Source organism: Pleurodeles waltl, chromosome 9 (assembly GCF_031143425.1).
Source record: "Pleurodeles waltl isolate 20211129_DDA chromosome 9, aPleWal1.hap1.20221129, whole genome shotgun sequence".
Taxonomy (NCBI): Eukaryota; Metazoa; Chordata; class Amphibia; order Caudata; family Salamandridae; genus Pleurodeles; species Pleurodeles waltl.
This window is the reverse complement of record NC_090448.1, coordinates 38,493,917-38,506,231: the sequence shown is the minus strand read 5'-3', so window position 1 is coordinate 38,506,231 and position 12,315 is coordinate 38,493,917. Positions and strand designations below refer to the sequence as shown.

General features: G+C 45.5%; 1 protein-coding gene across 2 annotated transcripts in view; it reads right to left on the bottom strand.

Moving 5' to 3' along the window:
* CELSR3 (cadherin EGF LAG seven-pass G-type receptor 3) overlaps nt 1–12,315 on the bottom strand; it is a 631,136-nt gene that overhangs the window by 53,652 nt on the left and 565,169 nt on the right. For both annotated transcript variants that reach the window (XR_011198602.1, XM_069206219.1), the window contains one exon: nt 7,488–7,607. Coding sequence is in view for 1 of the 2 variants with exons in the window: in XM_069206219.1 (XP_069062320.1) it covers nt 7,488–7,607 (120 nt within the window). In the remaining variant the exon portion in view is untranslated. The remainder of the gene's footprint in view (nt 1–7,487; nt 7,608–12,315) is intronic.

The following is a 12,315-nucleotide window of genomic DNA, read 5'->3' as shown; positions in this document are numbered from 1 at the left end:
GGTTTCTATGACGTACTTTGTGTGTTGTGAACACCGTTCTAGCGTGTTTGTTTTGATTAACCAATCGTCTAGGTACGGGAACACATGTATTTGCTGCCTTCTGATATGTGCAGCTACGACTGCTAGGTATTTTGTAAAAACTCTTGGCACAGTTGTTATTCCGAATGGCAACACCTTGAATTGGTAGTGTACCCCTTGGAATACAAACCGTAAGTACTTTCTGTGTGAAGGATGTATCGGTATATGGAAATATGCATCCTTTAGGTCTAGTGTTGTCATGTAGTCTTGTTGTTTGAGCAGTGGGATTACGTCCTGTAATGTCACCATATGAAAGTGATCTGATTTGATGTAGGTATTTAATGTTCTGAGATCTAATATAGGTCTTAGACTCTTGTCTTTTTTGGGTATGAGAAAGTACAGAGAGTAAACTCCTGTTCCTTTCTGTTGGTTTGGTACTAATTCTATTGCCTCTTTCTGTAGCAACGCCTGAACTTCTAGTCCTAGAAGATCTATATGTTGTTTTGACATATTGTGTGTTTTCGGTGGGACGTTTGGAGGGAATTTGAGAAAATCTATGCAATAACCATGCTGGATAATTGCTAGTACCCAAGTATCTGTTGTTATTTCCTCCCAATGTTTGTAAAAATAGCTTAGTCTCCCCCCCACAGGTGCTATGTGTTGGAGATGTGTGGCTTGTAAGTCACTGCTTATTTTGAGGAATTTTGGGACTTTGGAACTTTCCTCTATTTTTTTAGAATTGTCCCCCTCTATATTGTCCCCGAAAACTTCCACGCAGATATTGGCTCTGATAAGTGGGCCTTGTTTGTGAGGTCGTGGGTTCTGTGCTTTGCCCTCGAAACTCCCCTCGAAACTGTGTTTTTCGAAATGTGCCTCTGCTCTGTGGGGAGTAGAGTGCGCCCATGGCTTTGGCCGTGTCAGTGTCCTTTTTAAGTTTTTCGATCGCAGTGTCCACCTCCGGCCCAAACAACTGCTGTCCGTTAAATGGCATATTTAGCACAGCTTGCTGTATTTCTGGTTTAAATCCTGATGTACGCAGCCATGCATGTCTCCTTATTGTTACTGCTGTGTTGACAGTTCTAGCAGCTGTGTCTGCAGCATCCATAGCTGACCGTATCTGATTGTTGGAGATACTCTGTTCTTCTTCTACTACTTGCTGTGCTCTCTTCTGGAACTCCTTGGGCAAATGTTCTATAAAATGTTGCATTTCGTCCCAATGAGCCCTATCGTATCTGGCCAACAAAGCCTGTGAATTTGCAATACGCCACTGGTTTGCTGCCTGTGCCGCCACCCTTTTGCCTGCTGCGTCGAATTTGCGACTTTCTTTATCTGGAGGTGGTGCATCTCCTGAAGTATGTGAGTTTGCTCTCTTGCGAGCTGCCCCTACTACAACTGAGTCTGGTGTTAGCTGTTGTGTGATGTACACGGGGTCTGTTGGTGGCGGTTTATATTTTTTCTCCACTCTTGGTGTAATGGCTCTTCCTTTTACAGGATCCTCAAACACTTGTTTGGAGTGTTTTAGCATCCCGGGTAGCATGGGAAGACTCTGGTATTGGCTGTGTGTGGACGACAGTGTATTAAATAGAAAGTCGTCTTCAATGGGCTCTGCATGTGGGCTGACATTATGAAATGCCGCTGCCCTTGACACCACTTGTGCATAGGCTGTACTATCTTCTGGTGGCGACGGTCTAGCTGGATAACAGTCAGGACTATTATCTGACACTGGTGCTTCATAAAGGTCCCATGCGTCAGGGTCATCTTGACTCATCCCTGTGTGAGTCGGGGATTGCATCATAGGTGGAGTGGCTACCGGTGATGGTTGCGGAGAGCATTGTGGAGATGGTGGCGGGGTTACTTGTTTAGCCACCTTTGCCTGTGGCAGCTTGTCTTTCTCCTGGAAGGCAAGTTTGCGCTTCATCCTAATAGGAGGGAGAGTGCTGATCTTCCCCGTTTCTTTTTGGATGTGGAGCCGTCTTTGGGTGTAGTCTGGCTCCATTGTCTCTAATTCCTGTCCAAATCTATGTATTTTCATTTGTGAGGACAGTCCTTGTTCCTCTGTGTAGGAACTTGTTTTCGGTTCCGAAGCCGGATGTTTCTGTATCGAAACCTTTTCGGCTACTTTTTTCGGTTCAGACGAAACCTTTTTTGTTTTCGGCGTCGTGGTCTCTCGGTGCCGACTCATTTCGGTGCCGAACCTGCTCGGAGCCACTATCTCGAGCCCGAGATTGCTGTGTGGCGGTATCTCGACCGGAGTCGGATGACTTCGCCACTAGCGTGCCCTTTTTCGGTGCCGATGATCGGTCACCTATTTTTTGGGTTAAGCCATGGCCTGTTGGCGGTGGCGTCCCCTGGGCTTTAGTGGTTTTTTTGTGAGTCTTGTGTTTCGACGTCTTACTCACGGTTTTTGGCGTTTGTTCTGGATCGATCTCATCCGAGTCCGATTCCTGGATGGAGAATGTTTCTTCCTCCTCCTCGAAACGCTCTTGTCCTGTCGGCGCCAACGCCATTTGCAGTCTCCTTGCCCTTCGGTCTCTTAGGGCCTCATTCCAACCCTGGCGGTCTATGACCGCCAGGGTGGAGGATGCCGGAAGCACCGCCAACAGGCTGGCGGTGCTTCATATGGCATTCTCCCAGCCGGGTCCGGCGGTTTCCCGCCGGATTTCCCCCGGCTGGGGGAATCCTCCATGGCGGCCCTGCTTGCAGCGCCGCCATGGGGATTCTGACCCCCTTCCCGCCAGCCTGTTTCTGGCGGTTTTCACCGCCAGAAACAGGATGGCGGGAACGGGTGTCGTGGGGCCCCTGGGGGCCCCTGCGCTGCCCATGCCGCTGGCATGGGCAGTGCAGGGGCCCCTTAACAGGGCCCCAGCAGGATTTTCACTGTCTGCTTTGCAGACAGTGAAAATCGCGACGGGTGCCACTGCACCCGTTGCACCCGTTGCACCCCTGCAACTCCGCTGGCTCCATTCGGAGCCGGCTTCCTTGTTGCAGGGTCTTTCCCGCTGGGCCGGCGGGCGCCCTTTTGGCGGTCGCCCGCCGGCCCAGCGGGAAAGTCGGAATGACCCCCGAGGTCTTCCGACGGGGTTACTTTGGCGGGCGGCCTCCGCCGCCCGCCAAAGTCGGAATGACCCCCTTAGTGTCTTCCTGGACCGAAACGCTCGACAGGCCTCACAAGTATCTTCCTTGTGTTCCGGCGACAAACACAAGTTACAAACCAGATGCTGATCTGTATATGGATACTTGTTATGGCATTTTGGGCAGAAGCGGAATGGGATCCGTTCCATCAGCCTTGAAGAGAGACGTGGCCGGGCCCGACCAGACCCCGACGGGGGATCGAGAAAACCCTGAAGGGCCACCGGAGCTCTTCAAAAGTCGGTGTCGATCTGTTGTAACTAACCCGATACCGAACGCAAACAATACCGACGATTTTTCAGAGATTCTAACTAACTTTCCATCCCGAAACACGGAGCGAAAAGGAATACGTCCGAACCCGATGGCGGAAAAAAAACAATCTAAGATGGAGTCGACGCCCATGCGCAATGGAGTCGAAAGGGGAGGAGTCCCTCTGTCTCATGACTCGAAAAGACTTCTTCAAAGAAAAACAACTTGTAACACTCCGAGCCCAACACCAGATGGCGGGATGTGCACAGCATGTGTATCTGCAGCTACACATGCCATCGAACATATATATATATATATATATATATATAAAATAACGTCAGGCTGAGAGATGAGTCCTGTGGCATACCACACTCCAGGAGGAATATGTCAGACTGTTTATCTTTTTCACAGACGTGAATGGTTCTGTTTTGAAAAACAAAGACCAGCCACATTAGTGGTGTCCCAGAAATCTCTGCTTCTGCCAGCGTATTGACCAGTGTGGAATGTTAAACGGTATCAAAAGCCGCGCTCAGTAACCAAAAGGATCAAGGCTGCTAAACCGCCTTTCTTCAAGATTCCCCTAAGTTCTTGCATATCTGCTTAAAGAGCTGTTTCCGTGCTGTTACCTGCTCTGAATCCAGTTTGGGAGGGGTGCAGCAATCCATATTCGTCTGGATAACAAGGAAGGGTTTTATTGACATCTTTTTCCAAGAGTTTACTGGGTCCTGGCAAGAGGGAGACTGCACAATAGTTCTTCTCTTAGATGGCTCTTGAAGGCCTTGACTTGGAGTTCCAAATAAGGTGCAAGGTGTGAGATGTATTGAGGAGGGAGGCAGAGATGGCGTGGTGGACAAAAGAATGATGGATTGGAATGCTACTCCGATCATTTGCCAGTGGTTAGCCTTATTGCAGGCCTTCCTCCCATCACCTTTTGTGTGTGTGAGGTAGAAACAGTAACACCAGATGTGCCAGTCAGACATTCCATTCAATGGGTACTGTGCATTATTACTTCGATTAACAATGAACTTTAGAGTAATTAGTTTGCAGGATTACTATCTGTCACTCTAGGCCAACAGTACACAAAGCATATGTCTCTAAGCAGCTGGTCTATTGTTTTGTGTAAAATAGTGCCCTTTAACAGAAAATACAATTTATAACGCACAACTGCAGTGATTTTGGGCCGGACAAAAGATACCTTTATTTTGATGGAACATAATATTTCTCAGTGATGGTAACCATACCAGATGACAGAGTCCTTCCTATCTTTCTGCAAGATGAGCCTATTCACCTTCCACCTTCTCAGTTTTGAAAAATTGAGTACTTCTGATCAAAGCAGGATGGATTCTTTTATGATGAAATAAAAACCTCAGAAGAGAATATTTAATCACAAAAACTTGAATCTGTTTAAGAGTGGGCTCCTGGTGAAATGAAAAATTCACAACGCCTACAGCACATTACATTTCTATTCTGCAAGCAACCAAAGGTGAAACATTCTGTAAGGAGAAACAATCAGCACAGCAAGAGGCCTCCAGAATAGAGATGCAAGGGAAGTGGCAAACTGAAAATCCAAGGCTTAGTTTCTATTAAAAAAAGAAAAAGGCAAGACAGCACAATTTTTTAACCGCATACAAATCAAAATTACTTTAGTCACCCAACAGTGTTTGTAGGCCCTGTCAGAGCTAGGTTTGTGATGCTTAAGTAGTGCATCGCTGGAGCTCGTCCAGTGGGGCTGGAACAATTCTCAAAGTGCTCCAGTGTTGTGTCACTGAAGTCAAAGGGACTGTGAACAATCCAAGCATCACACAAAGAAAAAGTTTTGGGAATGAGCCACGGCCATTCAGCAGGAGAGTGGTAAGGGTGCGGTATCTAGCTGGTAGTGAATTTTAGGGCACAATGTCACACATATATTACTAATGGGGTGGTAGCCACTGTGATTTACAGTCAGAACACTTTCTTTTGAAATGGCCACTACATTTGCGCAGACATAGTTTTACAGACAGCACTATACAGGGCACAAATGATAATGTGTAGAAATCAGCTTTCAGTGAATATTTATCATTTGTGCATCATTAACTAAAATTCTTTGTTTTCATCCTATTATTTATTTTCCATCACAATTTTAGAATTACAAAACAAACTGCTTGTACAGTTCAAGTTTTGTTATGTTTTAGAAAAAAAGTATCATCCGATAGCCTTTCCTTTCACACTCAGCAATATTGTGACATAGTTCACATTACAAAATCATCTCATTTTGCAGTTAGAGAAAGAAAAGTAAACACCAGTCTCCATGTTAAAAGAAAAAGCAGCAGTGTGTCAGAAGACCGAGCCTGATATTTGACCTCTCGGGCAAGATAAAATTTAAAGACATCTTTATTGCCCAGTCACCTTCTGGACACCAGCATTCTTATTTTGGAGGTCATGCAGCACCCCCAGCACCCCTACTTTAAGTGGCTATGATCTCTTCACTCTGTGCACCAGCCTATGAATCCTGAATACCTACTCCTAAAGTGAGATCCATCAGTCTCAAGAGGAAATGGCTGCAGCTTGGACAGAATCAGCCACAATATAAGGATCTGAATTCGTACTCCGATTCTCGATGATTAGAAAGCTTCGCATACGCGACATACTTGCAGCATAAGAAACAATGGCAAGGCTGAGATGTTAGGCAAGTAGACTTCATCGGTCAGAAAAGAAATGGGTACTTGTCCAGTCTGGTGAAAATTAGGTGCAGTCTATCCCAGGTGATGGTGCCTTTTCCCCATTGGTCAGACAGCCGATTCCTGAAGGGAGGCCAGTGTGGTTTACACTATTGTTTGTTGACCATTTCATCGCATTTTGCCCTCTTGCGTCACAAATGTCACACGTTAATTGACAGCAAGAACAATAAGACCCAACCCAGTCATTCATTCGTCCCTTTTAGATCTTGCACACCAGACGCTTTTAAATGTCTTTTCAGGCCTATTGTGTACATAACAGATACTTAAGAGTGGGCTTTGGGTCACCCCAAAGTCAACCATTGATTGGCTTTTCTTGTCAATCTTATTTGCTTGGTTCTGACTGGATGGTTTTCCTCCTTCTTCTTGTGTTTGTCCCTCCCCAGGAGCATAGCATCTTACACTCCTTGATTGGATCCCCTTTTTCCGTCAACAGCTCCACAATTTCTCGTATCTTTTTCTTTCAGCATACCATGTGAGTTCATGTATTTTCTTGCTCTCTCGCTTTCTGATTCTACTTCCCCTTCACATCCCCACCCCCTACGTTCTCCACGTTGCCCCCACCATCCTGCTCAGAATTTGTTTACAATGTTCTTTTCAAAAGACCCCCCCACCCAGCTGCTCCCCTGTACCTCCTTGCTAAAACCACTCGACTGCTTATTTAATTACCCGCTCCACCGTTGCACTCCCACCCCTCTCCATTGCATTCTTTAAAAATATATGTTTTTGTAAGGCCTGGCAGCTGTGATTTACTGCCAAGTGGCTCCTCTTCTGTGATCTTCTTATGAATTTCAGAATCACTTCTCCAGGACAGGCATCCACCATGTTTGAATGGTAAATTAAAAACGAAAACAAATGCAAGTACAGCATCATGACGGATACGTTTGCATGCATGGTGATGCATGCAAATGTATATGTCATTATGTTGGGGTAGAAATAGCATTGTGACAGATACATTCACAGGCGTGAGGAGTCATACATCATCACCCTTTTTTTCAGATGCTGTTCAGCATCAACAATCTTTTTTTTATTTTTACCAGTGCCAAACAACATCAGTAAAAAAACACAGGACAAGCCAATAGGTGAAACTGATTGGTTTTACCAATGCTTGTTTTTGGCAGAAGGGGCCTTCACACCAGAGCCATTTGCAAAAACCATTAATGTGCATCATATAAATAATCTGGCTTGCTACCTCTGTCTGCTGGTGACACTAGTGAGGTGCATGTTAATTATCTTTCTTAATGGTTTGTTTGAAGTCTTTTACCAACTAAAATCACAGTTGGTCAATCGAGGACTTCTAGAGACTTTTGTGGCTAGAACCTTCAGTTAGCACTGTATGGTGAAAGAAGAAACTATTTGAAATCTTGTGCCACGTACCATCTTCTGAGCTGGTCTTGCTGCTTCTTCCCCAGGGCTCTTCTTCCCAAGGCATGCCAGTTTCCAGGCCTCTTGGACCTCTTTGTTCAGCACACAGAACATAACCAGCACCGCTAAACCCTGTAGGGCAAAGCAAAGAAGAACATGAAAATAGAAGAAGGATAAAAATAGAAGACGTTGCTACCCTGCCTGTAAACCTTGTTTAATGTTTCTCTCTGTTATTCCTAAAATTGATCAAGGAAGCTTGCCATTTTAGAAAATTTTATTGTGACTAAAGTTGATGTGACACCTGGTACAGTTCAAAGATTGGACTCGCCTCATTTTGCTATACTCAAACTAATTTCCTCTCCCACCTCACTTTGACCATCCTCAGCCACAAACTAAATCCTGTAACCCTTAACTATAGTCTGTACCAGTAACCCCCACCCTTGCAAAATAACAAGTTACTTACCTTTGGTAATGCTCTTACTGGTGGATACTCTATCTAACCACAGATTCTTTACCTTAGAATACTCCCCATATGCCAAACTGGTTGCAAAAACGTTTCTCCAGTGATGCCCCTGTGCATATGTAAGCACAACCCCTGCACACTGATGTCAGTTTGTTGTTATGTACCTTTTCTGCAAGCAGATGTGGAGTGTGGACGTTTGTTGGTACCAGTGTGCTGACTTCTAATTTGGGACCTCTTCAGATGTAAAAAAGAGGCCAATCCACAGAAAAAGGAAATAGGACGGTGGTGAGGAATCCCCAGTTAGATGAGGTATCCACCAGAAAGAAAGTTACGGGAAGGTAAGTAACTTGTTCTTCTGGTGGATACTTCTAACTGCAGAAATCCTCACCCTGGAATACATACCAAAGCAGTACCTCCGAAGGTGGAGGGTCTGTGGTTTGGGCTCGGACCAAAAAGTGCTGCAGGATCGAGTGGGTGAAATGGCCTCCCTGCCGGTCACGGCTGTCAATGAGTAGTGCTTCGTGAATGTATGGACCGAAACCCACATCCCAGGTATCAAGGACCGGCACTCCATGTGCCAATGTAGCGGCCGAAGCCATAGCCCTGGTGGAGTGGGCTCTCAAACTTTCCTGCAGCTCTTCCTTGGCCAGTGCATAGCATATAACAATGCAAAGGGCTATCTACCTCAACAAGGTCCTCTTCTGCACAGTACCCCATTTGTTTACCCCAGAGAACCCCACAAAAAAGCTGATCGTCCACATGCTTGTCTTTGATACAATTAATATAAAAGCCTAAAGCCCTTTTTGGTTTCAATCCAATGAAGCCTGGCCTCCTCTTTTGAGGGTTGAAGAGAGGCAGAAATGGTGGCAGCATGCTGGACTGGCCAATGAGAAAATGAGTTACGACTTTTGGTAAAAAGACTGCCTGAGCCCTCAGCACCAGTTTACCCAGGAAGAGAGTGGTATAGGGCAGTTGCACCAAAAGTGTATGTTGTAATGGGTATGGATAGCTAGAGTACCTCAGTTCGCTAGCTTAACAACAGCTTAACAGGGTTAAGTGACCAGCACTTCTAAAAAATCTCATACAATTGTTTTGCGTACAAGTATATTTTCTAAAGTGATTGTCATGGTTTCCTGATTTAATTTATTATCCTATTTACAATTTGAGGGTATAAACATTCAGAATACTTCACTGACAATGCTTGTGGGAAATGCTGACTAAGACAGCATATTCTCCCTTCTCCATTTCTGGGCCAAAAACAAAGCAAATAAAATAGCAACCAACAGCTTGGCTTGTAAAAGGTCAACCTTGCGGATACCATAACTAGAAATAACTGTGCTCCAGTGCCTGGCATACAAGGAGTTTGTGGAAGGGCTCCTTGTGGGGATGATGATATCCACCTCTTCAGGCAACAAATCAATTGCAGTCAACTGCTGCTACTTAATCTCCTTGTGCAGATTCAAGTGCTATGCCCTGTCCTGCTGCTACCAGAGAAGATCCTCTCAAAGGTGGTAGCCTGATCAGAGGACAGCTGCTTATTCCTAGGTGTTGCTGGCACCACAACTTCCTGACCCAATCCAGAGCTTCTAGGATGACTTGGGGTGTTTTTTCCTCATCTGTTTCAGAACTTTGGGAAGGAGAAGCAGAGGCACACAGGAGTCCCCTGATCCATTCCAGCTTGAATGCATCTCATTGCGAGTTTTGTTACAGAAACTTCAATGTGCAAAGAGTTCAACATCTCAACGGTGAAGAAAAGATCTAGCCATGGTTTTCCCCACTGCAAAGATGCTCTGCACCACCTTGGGATGCAGATGCTATTCGTGATGTGCCAGTTACCACCTGCTTACCTCAGCTACTCAGGCTCTAAAAGATCTTGCTAGGTTGTTCACAATCAGGAAAATTTCCTGACGCTTCAACCAACTCCAGAGCCACAGAGCCTCCTGGCACAGGACTCAGGACCCCATTCCAGCCTGCTTGTTGCAATAGCACATGGCTGTGGAACATGCAACAGCCTCCTCTTGATGGGCAGCAGGAAGGCATTCAGAGCTAGACTAATGGCTCGTAATTTTAACAGGTTCATATGGAGCTGGGCTTCCATTAGAGGCCAGAGTTCTCTGATCTCCACCTCCTCTTGATGGCCTTCCCATTCACAACTGTCAGCCCTGGGCATGGAGAGGGACCTGCCGCTGGAACAATTATGTTTGAGCAGTTATCACTGCAGACCTTGAGCTGTCTCCTCTGAAAACTGGATCTTGATGCTGGGCCCAACAAACTTCAGATTTCATTGTAGAACAGAGCCAGCATGTGCCGCCTTGGGTAATCAACAAGGATAATGCCGGAGGCTGAGAGACCAAAAAGCCTCGGAGCTGCTCTCACAAAGGTCAGTGACAGACATTGATCTGTTAGATCCTAGTTTGAATGTCCTGGACTCATTCTGGTGGAAAGAAGGCCCTAAACTGTGCTATATCCAGGATCATTCCAATGGACATAAGCCTATAAGGAATCAGGTTCTACTTCAGCTGGTTGATCGTGAATCCCAATGGTGGCAGGAAGTGCTCTGTTGTCTGAAGGTGGTCTATGACTGGCTGTAGCAAGCCCATCTTCACCAGCCTTTGTCGAAGTAGGGGAAACTGGTATCTCGGATCTCTGAAGGTGGGCAGATAGCGTCAACGACAGATCCTAGAGGGCTAACCTGACTGGGGGCTCCTGCAGTTCTTAAGAGCCCGTTGGCATGCCAGAGAGAGACAGAATTGCACCAAGAATGTGCAAGATGTACTCCTTGATAGCATCAATTTACTGCGGCATCTATGGCACACAGGACCAAGAGAGAGCCCAACTGACATTTTGATGCCCTCACTCCCCGGTCTTTTGATACAAAGTGGCAGGATGGGGTTGAGTCCTGCTTCGCTATTTTGTGTTTGGGTTTGGACTTCCATTTGAACTTATGGAGGAATTCAACCACAAAGTAGATCACTTGCGAGAATGGCTTCAGAAGCAAGATCGAGTCCGAGCCCTCAACCTGGAACAACAGCGGGATTTAAATGTGGGCTGCAGCGGCTTCTGTTCAGGGTCATACAGTTTGACTTCTAGGTCTTAGATCGCCTACGAGTGCATAATGGTGCATTGGTCACATGACTTCGAGTTGTATTCTTGAGTCTAAATACCACAGCAACACCTTGTTTGAGTCCATTACCAACAATTGCTTTATACAGTCACAGCATGATTTGAAACCTATTGTTTTAGAAAAGGACATTGCTCCATAGCACACTGGCTGAAGTTTGGGAGCTTTCGGAAGACTGACAAAATTGGGAGCGGAGCTCTAGAAGCAAGTAAGAAGGGTCAGAAAGAAAGGTACCGAGGTTAGTGGCACGAGGGTGCATTGCTGTAGAAACGTTTCCAGTTCTAGACTGGCGCCTGAGTATTCTAAGGTGAGGAATCTGTAGTTAAAAGTATCCATCAGAAAAAGTGTATGTAGAGTGGCAGCCACATATGAAAGGGGATGACCGTAAAGGTCTATTCAGCAACACAAGAGCAGTAGAAACATTTTACCCTATAACTGGGCTCCAGACTACTACTCATCCAGGAATTATTGACAGCAAATGAGATGAAGAAACTAATGGCACAAGAGAATAAGTAGCAAAAGCTGAGCTAAGGTTGGTAACTGCTTCCTCCGTGTGTCTGTCTTGAGGTAGTTTCTTCAACAGCAAAAAACTCATAGCATGGTAAACTGCTTAAAAGGCTTGCTTCTTCTGGCAAATCACATTATAACCCAACTACCAACCTTCGGTATCTTTTGAGGTAGCACCAGGGATGCACTGTGGATAGATCATGCTGCAAAACATTAATAAAGACATACAAGACTACAAGACATTTCAACACCAAGCACAAAAAAATAGTAACAAAGCCATAAATTGATGTCAAAAGCATAGAAAGTATAGTGTGTTGGCTGAAGACCAGAAGAACTGAACCCCTCTACCGATGAGAAAATATACCAGGGTGTCCACCTACCTCCAGGATTGGCTGACATAGCACAAGGCCTTAATGCATGTATGGATCATCTGGTTTTACAGCAACTTATTTTGTATCAAGGGGTGCACCTATCAGGCTTTACACACCAGGGCCACAAGGGAGCCTGGATTGTGTAGCTGTGCCCAGCCATGCCAGCCTTTCAGGGCCAACACATGTAAGGAAGCTGAACAATCAATATGGCAAAAAGGCAAACACTTAGTGCTGTGCACAGGTTTGGAAGTAGTTTTACAGAAAAGAATGCACAGTGAAGTTGTAGTAATTGCATTTGAGGCTAACAGGCTCCACTGGGTAAAAAAGGCAAATTTGATAAAAATATGTTGTTGGTCAATAGAGCATGTAAGAAAATCA